This window comes from Brachyhypopomus gauderio, chromosome 1, assembly GCF_052324685.1.
Source record: "Brachyhypopomus gauderio isolate BG-103 chromosome 1, BGAUD_0.2, whole genome shotgun sequence".
Taxonomy (NCBI): Eukaryota; Metazoa; Chordata; class Actinopteri; order Gymnotiformes; family Hypopomidae; genus Brachyhypopomus; species Brachyhypopomus gauderio.
This window is the reverse complement of record NC_135211.1, coordinates 6,299,320-6,321,692: the sequence shown is the minus strand read 5'-3', so window position 1 is coordinate 6,321,692 and position 22,373 is coordinate 6,299,320. Positions and strand designations below refer to the sequence as shown.

The window sequence follows — 22,373 nt, the reverse complement described above, 5'->3', positions numbered from 1 at the left end:
TGCGATTGTACAGGTCTGCCCTGAGGAGGGCAGGTTTCAGCTTCAGGTCCTCACCAGTAGCGGAACTTGGAGCCAAGTGTGAAGTAGTGTGTGAAGAAACTCCTGTGTGGTTGTGCGGGCCGTTCCAGCCTGAAGAAAGTGTGGTGCTCCACACAGGCCTTCCACACGTTCTTACATGCTCGATAGTTCGCAAGGCTAAAGGCCATCAGACACCCCCGGCTCTTACTCTGAGAGAGAGAGAGAGAGAAGGGGAGAGAGAAAAAGAGGATAAGCGTCAAAGGAATGAACGAAGAAAGTATAAATGGTTGGATAAACTGATGACACTTGTGAGTGCTACTCTGATGTTTAGGGATGTACAGTAGGATCCAGGCGTTGAGCAGCAAGAGCTACATCACGCACCGTTACAGCGGCCGGCCCCCACTGATCATGCCGGATTACCCCATGACCCCTGCCTAGCACACGCTAGCACACGCTAACACACACGCTAGCATGCTAGTATACGGTGTTGGCCTATAACCTTTACACTGCTGCTCGGCCCAGCGGGGTCTGCAGGGGCCACGTGTAAACAGGCGGCTCTCTTACCCCCAGGGGGTACGGCTTCCCTAATAACTACCCTAACAAATTAGACACGTTTCTGTAATACTGCTATAATTAACGAAGCAACAATTTTATTGCAGTAATGCAAAATTAGCACCAAGATGAGGTGTTTATTAAGGGTATAATGCTAATATATTGCCATTGTATTAAAAAAATATGGATTACCATAGCAGTCACCAACAGCAATATCTTAACCACTTTAAGGTATAGTAGTCAACCCACGGTATCCCAATTTACATAAATCGTGTTTCCCTTTCCCGTGCAGCAAACATATATTTAATGAATATGCATGAAGCACCACATGCGATCGCTGCACAAGGTGAGCTGTACCTATTAGCATATTATACATACATATTAAAAAAGCCTGAGATGTTTGAGCTTGAGGTGAAAGATATATTCTACTACTTTCAACAGCTGAATACATGAATATTCATATATGCAAATGAGACCATCAATTATGAAGTGTCCTGTCATAAATACTCAAGATACTTAGCATTAATGAGTGGGCTGTCTGGCTGTTATGTCTGTATTTGTTGATCTACCTACAGGCTCTGCACATGGTTGCCGGGATACCTGGCTACAGAATGCATGTTACTATCTAACAGAGGCGGCGTGAGACCAGTCGTGTGTGGCGTGAGACCAGTCGGCGTGAGACCAGTCGTGTGTGGCGTGAGTCCAGTCGTGTGTGGCGTGAGTCCAGTCGTGTGTGGCGTGAGTCCAGTCGTGTGTGGCGTGAGTCCAGTCGTGTGTGGCGTGAGACCAGTCGTGTGTGGCGTGAGACCAGTCGTGTGTGGCGTGAGTCCAGTCGTGTGTGGCGTGAGTCCAGTCGTGTGTGGCGTGAGTCCAGTCGTGTGTGGCGTGAGACCAGTCGTGTGGCGTGAGACCAGTCGTGTGGCGTGAGACCAGTCGTGTGGCGTGAGACCTGTTGTGTGTGGCGTGAGACCAGTCGTGTGGCGTGAGACCAGTCGTGTGGCGTGAGACCAGTCGTGTGGCGCGAGACCAGTCGTGTGGCGCGAGACCAGTCGTGTGGCGTGAGACCAGTCGTGTGGCGTGAGACCAGTCGTGTGGCGCGAGACCAGTCGTGTGGCGCGAGACCAGTCGTGTGGCGCGAGACCAGTCGTGTGGCGCGAGACCTGTGTGTGGCGCGAGACCTGTGTGTGGCGTGAGACCTGTGTGTGGCGTGAGACCTGTGTGTGGCGTGAGACCTGTGTGTGGCGTGAGACCAGTCGTGTGGACATGCTTACCGATTCTTTTCGAAGTTGCATAAAAAACTGTTTGGATTTAAAAGATATTTTTACAATTTTCACCCTGAAAGAAAAAGGGGAAGGAAGTGAAAAATGGGAAGCCATCACACAACAGTTCTAGGAGTCAAAGGTCACTCAACAGTTTCAAGAGTCAAAGGTCACTCAACAGTTTCAAGAGTCAAAGGTCACTCAACAGTTCCAAGAGTCAAAGAGAATAAACTTTCCAGATACGGGCAAAGAAACGCAGAACTGGAATACGCTCGGAAATACCATCTGTCGTAATACCCTGCCACTAAAATAAAGGCAGAGGTGTTCGTTTACATGGAGGGACTTTATTTCACATGGATTGACAGCGGTGTGGAGTAAAGCCTCCTACACAGCACGCGTAAGAGCAGCGGGGTGCGTGCAGGCAGGGCGGCTGACGGCGGGCGTGACGGTCAGCTGGGAGGGGCACTCACCACGGACAGTGGCTCACCCGTATCCTGTTCTTATAGACGGAGATCCCGGAGGACACCACCCCGATGTACACCTCGGCGTTCTGCTGGTCCTGTGTCACAGGGCACAAGGGGGGTTGGGAGAAAAGAGGAGCTAAGCTATGCCAGTTAAGTTCTGGTTCACTCCCGGTTTATTTGCACATATGTGGGCAAGGGAGAGAGCGCCCCCTACAGGCGGCCCCACCCCTGGCCCTATAGTGCTAAAGGACTGGTGCGGGTTGTTGACTGATTCTGTATACATATACAGTATTATGGTGTGCACATGTTTACAGTGCAGACGGGTAGGGATGACTTTAGGCAGTTCAGTGCTGCATGTATGCAAACACTGCAGTGAACCAGATCTGTGGCCACAGACAGCACAAAGGCGCTGCAGTAGGACAGGTTGACCTGGTTTGGCTGTCACGCAGGTCAAAGGCCATCTAGGTCAGGCCAAGCAGGCAGCCCAAAGGAAAAGGTGTCATGGCTGTGGGGGGTTGTGTGTGTGTGTGTTTTTGGGGTGGAGGGGTTGTGTGTCTAGTGTGTAGGCAGGGGGTGCTGTTTGTGTGTGTGTTCAGGGAGGGTGGTTGTTTGAATGTGGGAGAAATTGTGTGCAGGGGTTGTGTGTGTGTGTGTGTGGGGGGGGGGGGGGGGGGGGGGTTGTGTTTGTGTGGCCGGAGGATTGTTTCTGTGTGGGGGTGGTTGTGTGCAAGGATTGTGTGTGTGCACAACACATGCGTGTGTGTGTGTGTGTGTGTGTGTGTGTGCAGGGGGTGTTTCTCACCCGTGCAGAGTGCAGCTCCACTCCATACAGCTCTAATGAGCTAGCAGCACTCAAGTAGTTAAACTCTGCCTGAGCTGGAGAGAGTCCACTGAATAAACGAGAGGAGGGGGAGAGAGAGAGAGAGAGAGAGAGAGAGAGAGAGAGAGAGAGAGAGAGAGAAAGATAGACAGACAGACAGACAGACAAAGGGGGAGAGAGTGAGAGGGAGGGGCAGTGCATGGGAGAGAGAGAGAGAGAAAGAGAGGTGGAGGGAGAGAGGGGATAAAAGGGGGAGAGAGGAGAGATAATTTGTGCAGTAGTCTGTAAGGAGACTCAGTCTCTGAAAGCACAATGAGCAGCCTTGTTCTGGCATGTGTGTGTACATCTGTGTGTGTGTGTGTATATATATATATATATATATATATATATATATATATATATATATATATATATATATATATTATGTGCGTGTATATAATATATATACTCTATATTCAGACGCATCCCTTATTTTGCTCCCTCATCTAAGCAGCCCTTCAGGCGGGCCCTTACGGGCTGTGCCGTACTTGTGCTGCTGGTGCAGTTTGGCGACCTCCTTCTCGAAGTCCTCTGGAGGGTTGGAGATGAACGTGAACTCCGAGAGGTAGCCGGATGCATGCTCGGACGGGCTGTAGTCTCCCAGCTCAGCTGGAACATAAAGCAGACAGTGTAACCAAGCTGGAGTGTGTGTGTGTGTGTGTAGCGGTGGGGGCATTCTTCCAGTTTGCTCGCGTAGAAGTCTGGAAGACTTTCAAAGGCCAGACCAAATCGCCAGTCAAAACATGAATGATATTCCCTCATTCTTCATCTTGAAATTGTCATTAATTGCTTTTATTGATGTTTCGGCCCGTAATAAAGTGGCTACCCGAATTTTAAAAGCAAGCGTCTGGATTGTCTTACGTTTTGCGGTACATAAACACCAGAGAAGTGGAACATTCAGCGTTCTGTTACTTGAGCTTCCTGTGTTCAGTCAACACACGTTTAAGATGACACTTTACAATGAAAAACACCCCAATCCTTCACCAGTATGGGTGGAGTGGATCCGACCTGTAGTCGCAGTCCTACCACATTTTCAGGTCCTCTCAACCCTGTACATCTCCACACCCGCAGCAGTCTAAGCCCAGAGCTCCATTATAGGGGTTAATCTGGGGAAAAGACCGAGCCAGGGAGAGATTATGGCCCATGAGGCTGCACACACAGGCAGTGTTAATGGGATTAGCCAGAAATGGCTACCTTCAGCTCTCTCGCCATTCATTCACCATTCCATGGAAATTTTTAAGCCCCAGTCAGAACAATCGAAACGGCTCTATTGCCACCCTGTCAATAGCTGTGGGTTCAGAATTAGGTTCACACGTGCCTGTTTTGCATTTCAAGCTAGCATGTTCACCTAGCATGCTCAGCTAGCATGTTCAGCTAGCATGTTCAGCTAGCATGTGTCTGTGACTGAAATACTTGGTTTAGTCAGACTTCGTGACGAAGTGAAAGAATGGATTCGCTAACAGATACTCACCCTGGACGGCGTAGGAGGCCAGCAGGGCGGCGGCGCTTTGGGGGCATGGCAACCTAGCGGGCACAGAGGGGGGGGGGGGGGGGGGGGGGACAGGAGTCATAACTACAGTTCACCCCCGCCGACGTGAACAGCATACGGTCACCAGACCAAGACAGTTCACACATCAACGGAGCAGCTCCTATGTGGCCGTAATGCTGTAAAGGAGTGTATTCCTGAAAGGCTGTCTGCTCTCCACTGCTCTAATGCAGTGTATACCAGGAAGGCCTTCAGCTCCTCACCGCTCTAATGTAAGAGAACGTGTTCCTGGAAGGCTGTCCAAGCCCATATGGCTACTCACCTCCCACTTAGGATATCCTGCTTCAACTGCAGAAAGTACAAATACCTGAAAATAAACAAAGAAATGGACAGACAAGGCATAAAGTAAGCGGTTAAACACAACGCCTTTGAAACAACTCATTTTTATTGAAGAAGACAAAGTTTGCCATGTGTGTGCAAACATGTACATGTGTGTAATTTAATGTGTGGTTAAGGTACACCTTGTGTACTCTTCCTGCAGTTTGCTTGGTTCGCTTACGAAGAACTTCACCCGAAAGCTCAAGTTATTCGGAGCCACCCCTGTAAAGACCCACGTTTAGTCAGCTTACTCCAGCTCAAACCGCATTCGCACAACCACAAACAATTCACTCCAGCTCAAACCGCATTCACACAACCACAAACAATTCACTCCAGCTCAAACCGCATTCGCACAACCACAAACAGTTGAAGGTTGAAATCTGTTTACTGGTTCACTTACTCTTCAGTTGTTTCCTCAGAGGTTTGTTTGGGTCCAGCCAACGCTGCAGAAAGCACAAACAAAATCACAAGAGTACAGTATCAGATTCACCGCTGACCTCAAACATACAGCAATTCTTATTTTATGTCGACAACCACATAATCCAGAAAAAAAAACCCTGAAATACAGTCCGAAATCAATTGTATTTCCTTTCAGTGAAGTAACTTGCATAATGCCAAGTTATAGATTTATTGCTTCTAAAGAACGTGTTCATCAGGACGGACAGAGATCTCTGAATAATGCATCTGCCTCTGTCCTGTCTCCGCTGGGTCACAGACATCATCTCTCCCGAGGCTCGGTTACAGACTGCCGAAGCGTGACTGGACCAGACGCTAAACTCTACTGTGTGTTCCGTGTCACCTCTTCAGGGTCAGAGTGTGTGTGAATCTGTCCATCCCTCCACCGCTGCACCATGGGAGAGCACCAGGAGCTCATTAATGTGTGTGTGTGAGTGTGTGTGTGCCTGTATGTCTGTGTCTGTGTGCGCATGTATGTGGAAACCTGGTGTAAGAGTGACTGTACCTGATGATAACGTCTGTACCGGGTGCGAAAGTAGCTGTACCTGAGGTGTATCTGTGCGTGTGTGTGTGTGTGTGTCTGTGCAGGGAGCGTGTGTGTGTGTGTGTGTGTGCCTGTAATGTGTGTGTGTGTCTGTGCAGGGAGCGTGTGTGTGTGTGTGTGTGTGTGTGTGCCTGTAATGTGTGTGCATCATGTGTGTGTGTGTGTGTGTGTGTGTGCCTGTAATGTGTGTGCATCATGTGTGTGTGTGTGTGTGTGTGTGTGTGTGTGTGTGTGTGTGTGTGTGCCTGTAATGTGTGTGCATCATGTGTGTGTGTGTGTGTATCTGGACCTGGCTGTCCGTGGAATCGTCAGTGAGCTGCAGTCCAAAATAGTCTCGCTCGGTCAGTTCCACATGTTTAAAGACTATATCCAACAAGACCTGACCCTGATCTTGCTTCTGTACACACACACACACACACACACACACACACACACAAACACACAGCAAGAGAAAGAAAGAAAGAGGGAGAGAGGGAGAAACAGCATGAGTCATTTTTCAGTTAGTTATAGCTACTGACAGTTTAAGCTGTAATGATGCAGGACTCCGGGGCAAACTAAACACTACAGTGCATACTAATGTATACTAATTTATTCAAATGTATGCTAATGTGTGCACTTTGGCTCACTGACCAAAAACGTTGGGGGGGGGCGAGTATGGGTCCTTCTCAATCTGCTACTCTGACACAATTAATAGGGTCTAAAAGGTTCTGCACGATGTATACTCTTTAGCTGTAATGACTGTCACTGGTGGCAGAATGAGTCATACTGAAACAGACACAAATCAAAAGGGATCACTTTAATTACGTTAGTGCAACCCAAACATGAGCACCATCAGAAGGACGGATTCAGAGCACCATCAGAAGGATTCCTCCTGCTGGGACCGAGTTGCACCTCCACTGGAACAGAGACCTTCTCCTGGCCCGTTGCACTGTCCGGGTACTGGACGAGGCCATGTGACTCCCTCAAGATCCATCTCAGAACTCATTATGGTTCTCAGAATAGTGGATGGTTCTCAGAACCCCCCATCCCAGCTTTCTGTAGGGTCTTCCCAGTCTGCTGGAAGGTGAGAGGCGCTGTGCCCAGCTGTGATCACTGTGTGTAAAGACTAATCTGGGCTAAACTGGGCCTGACAACCAGCAACGCGTGAGACTGTGAATCTCTAAACCTCGCGAGGAGTGAGAATCAGGTCAGTGCAAACATTTTGCTTATGACACAAGCAACACATTTTCAGTTCCACCAGGACTGAATCAGGGTTCAATCAGGAGGGTGCATGTGCGTGCGTGTGTGTGTGTGTGTGTGTGTGTGTGTGTGTGTGTGTACTTGCATTAACTCTGAAGGCTTCCACGGTGTTGTCCAGCAGCTGAACGTTACACCGCAGCTGTGAGCTCGGCCGGTCTCGGGCTGCCTCGGTCTCTCCCTCATCGGCGCTTCTGCCAGTAGACAACCTGAAGCGTGCTGTCATCACTGTCCGCACACCGTCTGACACACACACACACACACACACACACACACACATCTATTTAACGCTGCTGGCAAAGAGTTTCAGTCCAAAGTGTAACAACCATTTATGCTAGTTCACCTCCAGAGAACATATTCTTCCCCTCTGATTCTCACACACACATTCTTCCTCTCTCTCTTTCTCACACACACACACTTTTCCTCTTTTTCTCTCACACACATATAGATTCTCTTCATAGATACTAGCTAATCAAAGCACCAATGCTGCAAGCAAGCCATTACACCTGAAGCCTGAGAGTGACGTGTTCTGCCCAGCAACGCCCACACACACCCAGCCCAGCAACACTCCCACACACACACCCAGCCCAGCAACGCACACACACCCCAGCAACGCCCACATACACACCCAGCCCAGCAACACTCCCACACACACACCCAGCCCAGCAACGCACACACACCCCAGCAACGCCCACACACACACCCAGCAATGCACGCACACCCAGCCCAGCAACACACCCACACACACACCCAGCCCAGCCACGCACACACACACACCCAGCCCAGCCACGCACACACACACACCCAGCCCAGCCACGCACACACACCCACACACACCCAGCAACGCACACACACCCAGCCCAGCAACGCACACACACACCCACACACCCCAGCAACGCCCACACACACACCCAGCAACGCACACACACCCAGCCCAGCAACACACACACACCCAGCCCAGCAACACACCCACACACCCCAGCAACACTCCCACACACACACCCAGCCCAGCAACGCACACACACCCCAGCAACGCCCACACACACACCCAGCCCAGCAACACACCCACACACACACCCAGCCCAGCAACGCCCACACACACCCCAGCAACGCCCACACACACACCCAGCAATGCACACACACCCAGCCCAGCAACACACCCACACACACACCCAGCCCAGCCACGCACACCCAGCCCAGCCACGCACACACACACACCCAGCCCAGCCACGCACACACACACACCCAGCCCAGCAACACCAATACACACCCAGCCCAGCAAAGCCCACACACATACACCCAGTTGGGGTAGAAATCAGTCCCAAATTCCCCAAAAGGTTCATTCCACCCGACTGGGGAGTCATGCCACCAGATGACACAGCAAGCAACACCACACACTCCAAACCTTCCTCCATATCCACAGAGTGATGTCATCACCCTCTGTTTCCCCTTCCCCGCAGACAGACAGACAGACAGACAGACAGGCAGACAGGCAGACAGGCAGACAGACAGACAGGCACACTGACAGGCAGGGTCTGACTTGCATAAGCAGAGTTACAAAGTTGTTTCCATGAAATCAGGCCATATCTATTCTAGAGGTAATCGCTCTTTCAAACCTTGATCATAATCACAATATACTAATCATAAGAAATTATCATAATTTCTTGACATGCAGCCAAGCGAGCTATAAACATAAACCTAGATGAACATGTTAACATGGAGCACATTAATATATGAAACAAAATCAGCAATCTGCTAAATAAAACGCTTCCTCACAGCAGCCTAAGGACATCCACACATACCCACATGTGACATTTGAACACCATAACGTCACAGCGTTACGGACAGGATTGGAGCTTCATTACGGCTTCATGGAGCTCAAACATCACCACATTACCGTAGAATCCTTCAGGTTTTATGTCAATGTGACTGTTTGCTTTGAACCATCGCCCCATTGGCCATTTTGTTCATTCATAAGGAGCCAGACTAGACTGGTATACCAAACTAGCCAGCAGAGAAGGATCCTGGGAGAACTGTGCGGTATGGTTGAGTTATGATCAAGTTTTAACGTGTTAAAATCACTATCTGCAGACATTAAATGGCTAAATCTACTTGGTGGTGGGGGGGGGGGGGGGTGTCTTATGAGAACCTCCGAGATAGGGGTTATACAGCTGCATGCAGATATTCTTATTAAAACATGTTTAGATTAGTAATCCTAATTCCACCATATCTGGTGTTGTGGATTTCGACCCAGGTCACTGAACGAGAACAGATTGAGAACAAAGGCGAGTGCCTCGGTCCCGGTTTTCACGCCAAGCCTTGTGGGCTTGGGGTGCTCTGAGCATAAGTTCAGGCACAAAAGTCACAGGTCAGACGCCGTCTCGCTTTCAGTGTGCCGCCCTTTCCAGCCACTCAGCCACACCTCCCCAGAGGCCCCTCCCCCTCTGGAGGACTGGGAAGAGCCACACCCCCCCAGAGGCCCGGGCACAGGGGCAACATGCCAACACTCCAGCAGACACGCGTGTCCACGCCTCTTTCCATCCGGCTCTGCTGTAATAGTGGCAGCGCAAACAAACCGCACAAGACAACAAGTCTCATCTTCCGCTTCTCAAAAATGAAAACAAATTAATATAAATGTAGTGAGCAATGCTAACTCCCAGCAGGGCGCGACCCGGTATAAGACGGGCCTAAACGCTTCCTCTTTGTCCTGCGTTCACTGAACAACAAAAAGAACAACAATCTTAGTGCCCCAAGATTGAAACTGTGAAAAAATTACCTGTCTCAAAACAAGCATCACTTCCCTTTCCAAATAACACGATTAATATAGATGACGACCCCGTCCAACAGCACAGTCCACCGTGTGTAGTCTAATTGGTTATCGTGCTTCTCTGACAAAGGCCAAGCTTTCTGTTGGCCACAAAATGTTAGCAGGACAGAGGGCCAAAGGATAATCTCCTAATCTCCTAATTTCACCTGCTATGCTTACTCAGGTACGCCTGCAATCATGCCACATCTGTATTATATTTGTGTGTGTGTGCGACAGTTCTCTTTTGTGAAAATTCCCCCGGATACTGTAACAAGTCACAGTCACACGCACATAAAACCTCCCCACCTCCGCCACACACACACACACACACACACACACACACACACACACACACACACACACACACACACACACACACAGATACTGAGGAGTGCCCTCTGAAGTTCCATGGGTTTTCCATCTCTGGGAAGGGACGTCCAGCTCTGATTTAACCAGCAGGATAAACCCATCAGAGACCACCATATTCCTTCATTCATACATCACAGTGAAGTTCTCAGACGCCCCCTGGGTCACTGCATATGCACCTGTCCACCGATTCCAAGCACAGGGGAGGACTTCTCACTTCCTGTCTGCCCCGCAGAGCGGGACAATATAATTAAATCGATTAAATTGACGCGGAGATAAAGAAAGAAATGTTCTAGTCGAACATTCATTCCGGTGCCGCTGACATGAGGCGCGAGGCAGCGGGACAGGTGCGGAAGCGCGCGCGCGCACCTGGGCACGAGCAAACGGAGGAACCCAGATGATGTCATCGGTTCATCCGAAAGACGCGTTCGGTCCAAACACGATTAAACAAGCGGCCCGGGCCCAGTTGCATCAATAAAGAGCCAGTGATGCACGTGATCGGCGCGATCGTGTCTCTTTTGGCAGGCGAGGTAACGGTTACGTAATGCACGCTGGCAGAACGTGCTATATGTGACATAACGGTCCCATGTGCGCGCGCGCACACACAAGAACACGCACCCCCCGAACACAGGTTCGAACCTTTCCACAAAAAGATAAATGTGGTGCACGGTGCCGAGATAACAGACGCAAACGGTGGTCAGATATAAGGGAGCAGGTCACCTCCTGCATGCGTGCTCACCCAGCTAATGGGCCACGGGAGAGGGAAGGTTACCTGGCGCTATAGGTCTAGAAAGGTATCTGGTCCATATATCTAGTGATGGTGCACACCTCCGCTGGTGCACCAGTTCGGCCCAAATGAAGCGTGCACTGGCCGGACTGGTTGCTATGCAAAAAATGTCAGAGAAAGGGATGCATGCAAATGCGTTGAGCGCGACACGGAACGGGGGCTTACCGTCATATACAGGTCCGAGAGAGTCCAGATGATGGATGATGGTGATGATGATGATGATGATGATGATGTATAAAAGGATAGAGGAACGCCGGAGGGGGAAGAAGGGCACGCGCGCTATCGTTCATCCACTGCAAAAACCAAGAAAGCCACATCGCGCTCGTGCACAAGGCGGTTTGTACACATGCTGGGGCCTCTTCTTCACACCTCGGGAACGACAACCCCACGGGGGGAGGAAGAGCTCGTCAGAGAGAGGTAGTCTTCCTCCACGGCGGTCTTTTCTCAGCGGTAATTCATGCGACGATCATCTCCGTTCTCCGTCACACGCGCTCCGTTCGTTGTCGCGCGACCTTATTCTTGTCGCCTACGGCGTTCGGGCCGCTGCGCGAGCCACCCTGCCGTATATCCCCGCACAACCGCAGCGGCTGCAGCCCAGCACAGCAACGTGCAGCGTTAACATGGCGCAAACGTATCGCACGCCCACATTCTCATAGGTCTACGGACGGGGGGCGGGGTCACCGGGGGAGGCGTGGCATAAACGACATCAATCTTTTGCATCTCTCTCTTTCCCTCTGTCTGGAAGTTGTCTGTTGGCAGGAGAATTTGGCCATACTGCACTCTGCGACAGTCTTAAATAAGGAATAAAGTTTTGCTATTTTTTTGCATTTGTCCCTTTACTCCAATTCTGCACAAAAGTTCAGATTTATGTTTTGACATCATCCCACCCACAAACAGGGCTTTATAAGTTGTTCAGTTGAATGTGAGCGTTCAGAGATGGACACCCGAGGCTACAGGAATAGAGCATCCTCTTTGGAGCACAGTCACGCTTCTTAAGAGAGCTGTACGTGCCGGTGTACGTCTGCTGCTCTGGGCTGTGGTGGAAAGCAGACGTAATCGTCACAGAATACAGTTGAATTAAACAATGAACAAATCGGTATTTAAAAACATCGGCGTACACAGAAATGAGATTTACATATGTTTATGTATGTATTTCGGAACGTCTGGCTCTTTTTCCCCCACAAACTATTTCAGAAAATTTAGACACCCATCTCTTTTAAAAGAAACAAAAACACTTGGGACTTCATTTGATTTTCAAATAACTTTTAATATATTTTAAAGCTTTCATGATGATCAAATTACTTCATTACTTAAACCTAACCCAACCCCCCTAATATTAAAAAATTAGATTGGCAACAGCACCATCTGATGGATTTACTGTGCATGACACATTGTGTAAATGCAGCCCTATTGTTTAAAAATAGAGCAACAATTTCAGGTCATAACTTATGGTTTTGCTTCTGGGTTTGAAGGTCCGGCAGAAGGGTCTTTATAAATCCGTCCCAGTTTGGGGGGTCCATCATATTCTGACCTTCCCAGCTAAGTGGGCGTTTCAGACCACCATTATGACGTCATAGTGATTTCTGGCAGCGGTACAGAAAAGAGGAAAGAATTCTGGGAGAAGCCTGGTAGTTACTAAGCAACCATTCTTACCTAAGAAGATGTTCTGTAGGGGGTTCGTGAGAGCTTTAGAGCACATCATCTAAACAAATCCCGTTGCTAGAAAATTCTGTCTCCAAATTACATAATTTGAAAATGACTAAGGAACAATAATTGCTATTGTTTCTACAGTAATCACGCTAAGTTGTATGCCAAATTTAAAGAAAACTGTCAGTGTTAGTGTTTTGAGGATGCAGCTATAGCCTATATGTATAATACTAAAGAGGCATCTAAAACATTAAAGAGCTCATGATTAAACCTGTCTTAACACTTATTTGAACACAAGTCTTATTCAAAGTTATCAAGTAAGAGATTCGAGACTCCAATCATCACTCAACCACCACTTCCTAAAAAGATAGGAAAAACCTTGAACCAACTTAACCAACTTAAACTTCAGTAAATGTAGTTATAAAATGCACTATTCACTTTCTAGAAGAGCATCTATTATTATGTTGCATGATCTCTATCTTCCTCTTCGAATATTTTTTTTGTTCGACATGTAAAGTCGGTACATCTAGTTTCCTTTTAAACCAGCCAGCATTAAGGCTGGGATGGCCCATGTGCACCAGAGGGATGTCCGCGATCACACTTCACACACTTCTTTATTATTCTAGCTAAAACGATGATGGGGACGCCCATTCTGAGCAAGCAGAGTGTGTTTAACCATATCCTACTAATTGTGTAACTCCAAACCGCTCAAATGAAGAAATATATTTGTCGGTGAAGTTAACAATCCCCCCCTCGGTGTACATGTGGGTGAATTTGAGGCGCCGTTGAGGTGTGAGGAACTGAAACAGTTGTAGCGGAGGAAGATCGTGTTGGTTTCTCCGCGCTCGCACCGACGTTGAACGGGGCGACGAACCAGCTGTGTGAACGACTCCGTTCGCGTTAACACTGTAATGTCGGCTGTGTCGTTTGCTGACAGTTACTTTCTCACTCGCGTATGGTGTCTGCGCGTTAAACGGTAACGTATCTTTATTATGTACATTATCAATCACTGTGTTGACAGCATTGGCATCAAAATATGTCAAAACGCCCGTAAAAAAAGAGCGTCTTGCTTGCGCGTTTGGGTCTGTGCTGTGGGTTTATATCGGTATAATTCCATAGTTGGACCTTTTAATAGATTCGCGGGATCATCTTCTTGTTATCACAAAGAAACCGAATGGTCGAATAATCGAGGAAACCTCGCGAAGGGCGTTTCGGTAGACCGACAGCGGCTCCCGAGACGTTTCTTCCTCTCTCGGCGAAGAGACGCTGTTGTTTTGTGAAGGCAACGGCGCCGTCTCGTTCTCCGCCGTAAACAAAAGTGTCCCTAATCGACGCTTTTCTTCTAGGAGACTAGAAAATAAGCCAAACTTGGACGCCAAACGGAGGTTTCCGTGTAACGGGCGCGTTGATGCGAGAGGGGCGCGCGGTGGTGTGCGCGAGCGCGACCGACTCCGGCGTGAACGGGCGAGTTCACTTCACACAACCATGTCGGCGTAAAAGTCGACGATTATTAGCAGAAACCGTAGTCGACTCTGGGGATTTTCAAACGGCACGGTCCGTGTTCAGTCACGTTCAGTACCTGCTCACCCCACGTCTGTGTGCTTTAATGTTTATATCCTACATTTTGTCTCAGTAACCAACAATTACAGTATTATCAGACCTATGACATTGGCTGAGGTGCCAAATCATAGTGGTGTCTCTGAAAATAAACCCCCATTCTTTCCTCCAGCCTGTGGGAGTGACCTGCTGTTTTAATTGAAAGCCAGTTATTCATAATGCAGGATAACTCCGTGTACCTTTTTAATGCAGTGCTAGAAGTGGAGTGGTGGTGATGGACTCTCTCCAAGACGGAAACACACAAGGAGGAACCTGGACTTGTGTGTTGAACCCTCACAGGAAGGGGCAGAGCTGTGGTCGGACCTCGGCTCCTGTGGGACCTGTTGAGGCCTCTCGGTGTGACCGGGCTTGTTTGCCCGCCGTGTTATGCTGCTGTTTGATACTTTTTGTAGGAGGGAAGTTGTGCTGAAAGAGGGAAGTGAGAACGTGACTCTTGAAATTGCACAGGTAGAGCTCCGTATGCTCTGAGACGCAAATAACGTTAAGGGGACAAAAACATTAATTACTTTTGTCGATGAGACGTAGAACAGGAGTAATGCAGTATCTGGGTTAATTAGCTAAGAACAAGTCCGCGTTTACCTCCATACTTTTAAGATTCTGAGTGCTAATTGTAGTAAATCCATGGGTCTGACCAGTGGGTTGTGTTTGTGGGTGTGATCAGGCCAGTGGGCCATGAATGAGGGTGTGGTCATTACACTCTGTGTGTGTGTGTATAATGCTCTTCTTTGAAGGTCTCCAGGGTCTTCCTTCAGCACTTACTTCTGAGAGCGGGTTGCTCTCCAAAGCCATTATGGTGCCTGCGTATTCATTTACTAACCGTTTGGATAGTTAGTTATGTTCCTACTCTTACATCATTTCTTTCCCCATTTCTGTGTATGTGTGTGTGTGTGTGTGTGTGTGTGTGTGTGTGTGTGTGTGTGTGTGCTACACTAGGTGTAGCGGTCTCCATGGCGACCAGTGCTGTTCCCGGGGACAACCTACCCACCTATAAGCTGGTGGTGGTGGGGGATGGAGGCGTGGGTAAGAGTGCCCTGACCATCCAGTTCTTTCAGAAGATCTTCGTCCCAGACTATGATCCCACCATCGAGGACTCCTATCTCAAACACACGGAGATAGATGGTCACTGGGCCATCCTGGACGGTACCTGGATTTAACTTGGCCATCTTCATTGCGCCAGTGTGTTTGCATTGAGTTAGCATGGTGGTGTGTGTGTGTGTGTGTGTGTGTGTGTGTGTGTGTGTTTCTGAGAATCTTCCTTACCTTGGTCACGTGAGTTTGTGCTTGCTCAGACGACTCCCCGCAGGTGTGTGTGTGTGTGTGTGTGTGTGTGTGTGTGTGTTTGTTTATTTGTGCATGTGAGTGTCATCCTTATTTTGTTCCTGCGTGGTTGTGTTAACTTTGAAGACTGCCTAAGTGATTATTGTGCTGCACTAACCTTTGTTTGCTATGGTATTTATGCTCATTTTGCATTGCATCCTGGTTTCAGCATTGATTCCTGTGTTTAGCAGCATTCTAGTCCAGCAGTATATTTGACTGGAATGTGCTGTACTGTCTAGGATACATTCAATGAGTAGATGACAAAGCACTTTTGTAAGTCACACTCCATAAGAGTACCTGCTAAATGCTGAAATATAAATGATTGTGTCAATGTGTGTGTGTGTGTGTGTGTGTGTGTGTGTGTTTGTGACTGGTCTTATTCTGGAGACATTATTATTATTCTTGTGTGTGTGTGTGTGTGTGTGTGTGTGTGTTATTTGTGTGCATGCTGTGAGTGCATCTTTGTGAATGTTATCCTTAATTGGTTCATTAATGGCTGTACTAACTCTGAGGACACTGTGTGTTTGGGTGTGTATACATATGGATGTGTGTGTGTGTGTGTGTGTGTGTGTAGTTCTGGACACTGCGGGCCAGGAGGAGTTCAGTGCTATGAGAGAGCAGTACATGCGCACTGGAGACGGCTTCCTTATTGTGTTCTCGGTGACAGACAAAGCCAGCTTCGCACACGTGGATCGCTTTCATCAGCTCATCCTGAGGGTTAAGGACAGGTCTGAGAACAGCCACTTATTCTCCCATTTATTTCATCAGCTCATCCTGAGGGTTAAAGACAGGTCTGAGAGCAGCCACACTTATTGACCTGTTTGTTTCATCTGCTCATTCTGATGGTTAAAGACACGTCTTTGAACAGCCACACTCCCACACACTGGTCCATTCATTCTGTCAGACAATCCTTGTCTGGTTAGTTAATATATTAAATTATGGTGTAATAATGTTTAAATACAAGAGCCATTCATGTTTGCTGTGTGTGTGTGCGTGTGTGTGTGTGTGTGTGTGTGTGTGTGTGTGTGTGTGTGTGTGTGTGTAGAGAGTCCTTCCCCATGGTGCTGGTTGCTAATAAAGTGGACCTGGTGCATTTGCGGAAGATTACGAGTGAGCAGGGATGGGAGATGGCCACTAAGCACAGTGTGAGTACACACACACACACACACACACACACACACAAGCATACACTTGCCCACATCCATCCACCCACCCACACTCCACCAACACTCCACCAAAACACTCACACACCACATACTCTCCAATTTCTGCTTTTCTTTCTTTCTTTGTTTCTTTCTTTCCCTAGATAACGTACATAGAAACAAGTGCCAAGGATCCACCCATGAATGTGGACAAAGCGTTTCATGAGCTTGTGAGAGTGATTCGGTAAGTTGAATCAAGCCACAGTGATTCACTGATGTGCTGATTGAGTCATTCGGTGCCCAATGAAGGGAACAGCACAGCCTGCTACACACACATAAATACTGAACGGCACAGCCTGCTACACACACATAAATACTGAACGGCACAGCCTGCTACACACACATAAATACTGAACGGCACAGCCTGCTACACACACACAAATACTGAACGGCACAGCCTGCTACACACGCACAAATACTGAACGGCACAGCCTGCTACACACGCACAAATACTGAACGGCACAGCCTGCTACACACGCACAAATACTGAACGGCACAGCCTGCTACACACGCACAAATACTGAACGGCACAGCCTGCTACACACGCACAAATACTGAACGGCACAGCCTGCTACACACGCACAAATACTGAACGGCACAGCCTGCTACACACGCACAAATACTGAACGGCACAGCCTGCTACACACGCACAAATACTGAACGGCACAGCCTGCTACACACGCACAAATACTGAACGGCACAGCCTGCTACACACGCATAAATACTGAACGGCACAGCCTGCTACACACGCACAAATACTGAACGGCACAGCCTGCTACACACGCACAAATACTGAACGGCACAGCCTGCTACACACGCACAAATACTGAACGGCACAGCCTGCTACACACGCACAAATACTGAACGGCACAGCCTGCTACACACGCACAAATACTGAACGGCACAGCCTGCTACACACGCACAAATACTGAACGGCACAGCCTGCTACACACGCACAAATACTGAACGGCACAGCCTGCTACACACGCACAAACACCGAACGGCACAGCCTGCTACACACGCACAAACACCGAACGGCACAGCCTGCTACACACGCATAAACACCGAACGGCACAGCCTGCTACACACGCATAAACACCGAACGGCACAGCCTGCTACACACGCATAAACACCGAACGGCACAGCCTGCTACACACGCATAAACACCGAACGGCACAGCCTGCTACACACGCATAAACACCGAACGGCACAGCCTGCTACACACGCATAAACACCGAACGGCACAGCCTGCTACACACGCATAAACACCGAACGGCACAGCCTGCTACACACGCATAAATACTGCATTCATAATGTTGCTCCACTGTTGGGCATTGTACAGATGCTTTATGTAGTGATACTTTAACATAGAAAAATCCCAGATGATGGACCATGTAACCAAAACGTAGAATACACTTGGAAAATCAACCCACTACCCAGGTTGATTCTTATATAACATGAGAAGGGATCAGGAAACGCTAAAAGGATATGCCAAAATAGATCTATTGAAAGTCGTTTAATTATACACAACCCCTTATACCAACAAAACATAATAAAAATGGAGCCCCCTGTGTAACCGTCACATACTAATATATAAGCGGAGGAGTAGTGTGTAGGTGTTCAGTCCTGTAGGGGAGCTCAGCTCTACTGCGCCGAGTGCCAGGGATGGATTCACTACATAGTATGTGTCAGAGTTGGGGTCAGGGTCAAGGTTGGGGTGGGTTGGAGATTAGAACCTATGACACTTAGTCGCGTGACACTTGGTCAGAGTGACGGGTTGATCAGCCCAAGGGTGAATTATGATACAGCAGTCTGTGTCTTGCATATGTGAATAGGGAGAGCACTGTGCTTAAGATATCTCTTCCCTCTCTCTCTTCCTCTCTCCATCTGTCTCTCTTCAATCTTTCCTTCTGTCATCCTCTTCTGTCCATCTGTCTCTTTTCCTTTCTGTCTGCCTCTCCTTCCATCTCTCCATCTCTTTTCCTCTCCACCTCTCTCTGTATCTCTCTTTCTGTTTGTGTCCCTCGCTGTCTGTCTCTTTCTCTGTCTCTCTCTCTCCACAGGCAGCAGATTCCAGAGAAGACCCAGAAGAAGAAGAAGACCAGATGGAGGGCAGACAGGCGTTCAGGCTCAGCCAGGCTTCACTGTGTCTTATTCTGACTGTTTATTTCTCTCTCTCTCTCTCTCTCTCTCTCTCTCTCTCTCTCTCTCTCTCTCTCTCTCTCTCTCTCTCTCTCTCCCCCTCTCTCTGTGTATCTGCCTGTCTCCCTATTTCTCTGGGCACGTCAGTGACGCGATGATGGCTCAGACTGTTAACACACGTTCACACTCAAGCAAAACCCACACTACCCTCTTGATCTAATATTACTGCACACACTGCGAATGCATCCCAGGGTTAGGGCCAGCCCCACTTAAAGCCATCCAGTTAAGGCCACGGCCTCTCAGTCACTCTCTTTAGGGAGTCTCGGCCCACCATGTGGTCATGAGTCATAGCAGTGTCCTATAGGTCATAGCGGTGTTCTCTATACCATAATTGTGTCCTATAAGTCATAATAGTGTTCCATAGACAATTATAGTGTTCTGTAAGTCATAATAGTGTTCCGTAGGTCCTGTTGACTTTATTTCCGCTTCTTTCTGCTTGTGGTTATAGCTGTGCATGTGTGTAGAGATGTATTGGGTCAAGTTCAGGCAATTTTTTCATCTCTTGACACTGGCTGTTCAATACCTGGTGTGCAGGAAACAAGCCTTCTCAGACACCAACTTGAAACGATGTCCCCAACGAGGCCTTGTTTTTGTATGCGTTTGTACCCCCGTGTTCATCCTGGCGTCGGAAAGTCATCCCGTACGTCCTCGACACGGGGGAAACCAATGGGGCGCGTAACGGAGCTGACTCGTCGCGCGCGGAGACGGAGCGCGAGACTCTGTGGACGCACGCGGAGACGGAGGGGACGTCTCCGTTCCTTCCAACGGCGTCCGCTCAGGAACGCAGAGTTCTGCACAAGCCGCTGCTCTTTCTAAAGCCATCGTGTCGATTCCGCCTCACGTTTCTTCGTCTCGGATCCAGCGCTGATGGGAGTGCTCTGTGTGCTGATGAGGGTGATCTTCGTGCTAATGGGGAGTGTACTGTGCGCTAATGAGAGTGACTGTTGTGCTAATGAGAGTGTTCTGTGTGCTAATGGGAGCCTTTCGTGTTCCATGCATGCGTATGATATAGGAGACTCAGCAGAACAGTATTGACTTTATGGCCATGCCAGGACATTTGGCTCTATTTCAAGACAATATTAATGCGTGGTGTTGCTGTAGCACAGCATGAAGGTTGTGCTCTCTAGAGCTGGATGGGATACACTTGGTTTTGTTCTTTTTGTAGTTGAAAAAGCTTATATTTGACTATCCACGTGCAAACCTCAGAAATACCTCAAACAGCACATTCAGGCCAATATCGGTTTCACTAGAAAATAGAAAAACCGATTCGTTTAACCGTTTGTGCTGAAACCGGTCGTATCTGGGGGATGAACATATTTGCAATATGAAGTGAGTATGTTTATTGTATGTTTACTGTGTTTCACATCATCTGATTTCTAGCGGGTTCTGTCCCCTGATGAGACGTCCACCAAATTGTGGACAGGTAGTCTTCTACTTCTCTTCTCCTCATCCTTCCTCATCTTCCTCTCACTTCTTTTTTTCAACCCGTGTTCGTCTTCTCTCCATTCCATTGTGCTCATCGGATTCACCGCAGGTCGCAAAACCAACTTTGAACAATAGCAACCAAAACAGGAAGTGCTCAACCGTCTAACACTAAACTTAATACACGCAGTCATTAACGTGAGCCCAAGATCTGTCCCGCTCAGCCCCGGTAACCGTCCAGCTAAAACTCTTCCGTTACGGTAATAACCCTCCTACATCCAGAGGACCAAGGTCTTGTTACAGTTCAACTGTTCACACACAGTGGAGGAACAGGCCTCCGTGTTCAGCCAGTACCGTTACTGATGAACATTTGCTGAGTCATCTTTCTGTGTGTCGCTGAAGGGCGCGGTGCAACGTGTCATTTGTCATTGCACTGTAATGGTTTTCTTATGATTTTGTTTTGTTTGGCTCACAAGCATTGTCACTTTATTTAAACAAGTTTAGACTTGTAAAATTGTGGAAGAAGTGTTGTATTCATGGGGGGGAGGGTGGGGGGGGTCCATTTGTTTGAATGTAAAGAACCATGTTAAGCACTTATTGCCATTTGTGTTCAGTCAGTAGATGGAGTCGTTGGAGGTATGATGTGAACGCCGGTCTCTGTCACTCTGGCCCGGAGATGTGTCTTATCTCATGAATCACTGGCCCTTTGTGTTTTGATTTGAGGACAGAATGTTAATGCGCTGTATTTGCAATGACATCAGAAGCCTACTGCAAGACATCTGGCATATAGCTGAATCTAGTAACCTTTTTGCTACTGTTTTTCTACTCAAGTAATTTATTGATTATTTTTGTGTTCTGTTACTGTATTTGTATTAAGAGGATAAATACAAGCATGGACTATAAATTCCTCTGGAAAATAGGAAGGTTTTTGCAAAAAAAAAAAAAAAACGATTGTAAGAATTTTTTTGTTGTCGAGAATAAAAGGCTTTGTGACTTAAAGCAACGTCTCTGGTTATTGACGGTATTACAGGGTTGGTGTCCAAGTAGCTGCCACCATGGGGCGGTTTATAATATTTCAGTTTTACGATACCTTCAGCAGATTGGATTTCTACATTATATTTCAGGAATTGTCCCTATTTTGCACATTGCTCTTTCAGATATTCACATTCAACGCTGTTTTAAGACAGGCTTGTGTTAAATCTGGAGGTTAATGTAGGTCATTTAGTATTTGAAGCAAATTAAAGGTCAATTGTTATATGAAACAAAGTATAGGTCATTGTCTAGATGAAACTAATTTAAATGTGAAATAAAGGTCTGTTCGATTCTTCCTGATAATTTTTAATTGATCTGTTCGTTATAATCGCAGTACATCCAACAAAGGAGAAATAAATAGTTGGACATAAGTCAAATCTGTTTTAGTATTGACAGTAAACAGTAATAAATCTAACAAATAAAAAATCCCAACCATTAGATGTATTGGCAATCATTCATATATTCTTCAAGAAATAATGGTTCATGAAAGTTTTCAATCCATATTTACAGGGTTATTAGACATACCAGAATGTCAGGCAGGACGAGTCCTCCCTCTACTTCATATAGATAAGGACATAATTGGATTGTTGTATTTTTATTTTTTTGCCTTTATGGCTGAAATGGTTGTAATGGTCAAGACCCTTATTTTTAATCAAATACTCGACAGGCTCCAGCACTCTCTGTTGATATGAAATTAGGCACTTACCGGTTGAGGGAAAATTG

At 47.8% G+C, this 22,373-nt stretch overlaps 2 protein-coding genes across 3 annotated transcripts in view; one reads left to right on the top strand and one right to left on the bottom strand.

The window, feature by feature from the left end:
- The window catches only part of ptpn4b (protein tyrosine phosphatase non-receptor type 4b), a 24,030-nt gene extending 12,185 nt beyond the window's left edge, over positions 1–11,845 (bottom strand). Inside the window, 12 exon segments of the mRNA XM_077022194.1 lie at positions 55–227; positions 1,842–1,905; positions 2,300–2,388; positions 3,096–3,183; positions 3,641–3,761; positions 4,624–4,676; positions 4,961–5,005; positions 5,160–5,238; positions 5,417–5,459; positions 6,306–6,413; positions 7,341–7,495; positions 11,377–11,845. Of these exon segments, the coding sequence (XP_076878309.1) occupies positions 55–227; positions 1,842–1,905; positions 2,300–2,388; positions 3,096–3,183; positions 3,641–3,761; positions 4,624–4,676; positions 4,961–5,005; positions 5,160–5,238; positions 5,417–5,459; positions 6,306–6,413; positions 7,341–7,478 (1,001 nt within the window). The 5' untranslated portion in view covers positions 7,479–7,495; positions 11,377–11,845.
- A 1,797-nt stretch (positions 11,846–13,642) lies between these two features.
- mrasb (muscle RAS oncogene homolog b) lies at positions 13,643–21,617 on the top strand. 2 transcript variants are annotated; one of them, XM_077022068.1, is made up of 7 exons: positions 13,643–13,834; positions 15,409–15,615; positions 16,367–16,520; positions 16,838–16,937; positions 17,099–17,178; positions 19,058–19,193; positions 19,234–21,617. In XM_077022068.1, exons 2-6 carry the CDS (start codon positions 15,423–15,425, stop codon positions 19,152–19,154), a joined length of 624 nt encoding a protein of 207 aa, XP_076878183.1. In that variant the 5' UTR covers positions 13,643–13,834; positions 15,409–15,422; the 3' UTR covers positions 19,155–19,193; positions 19,234–21,617. The 2 variants fall into 2 exon arrangements, with proteins under 2 accessions (XP_076878183.1, XP_076878097.1); XM_077021982.1 differs by having other exon boundaries at positions 19,058–21,617.
- Positions 21,618–22,373: the final 756 nt, after the last annotated feature.

Excerpts from the sequence above, each read along its gene's own strand:
- mrasb (XM_077022068.1), top strand. The coding sequence starts at position 15,423 with ATGGCGACCAGTGCTGTTCCCGGGGACAACCTACCCACCTATAAGCTG. Across the intron at positions 15,616-16,366 it reads TCACTGGGCCATCCTGGACG|TTCTGGACACTGCGGGCCAG; the intron begins GTACCTGGATTT and ends GTGTGTGTGTAG. Across the intron at positions 16,938-17,098 it reads AGATGGCCACTAAGCACAGT|ATAACGTACATAGAAACAAG; the intron begins GTGAGTACACAC and ends TTCTTTCCCTAG.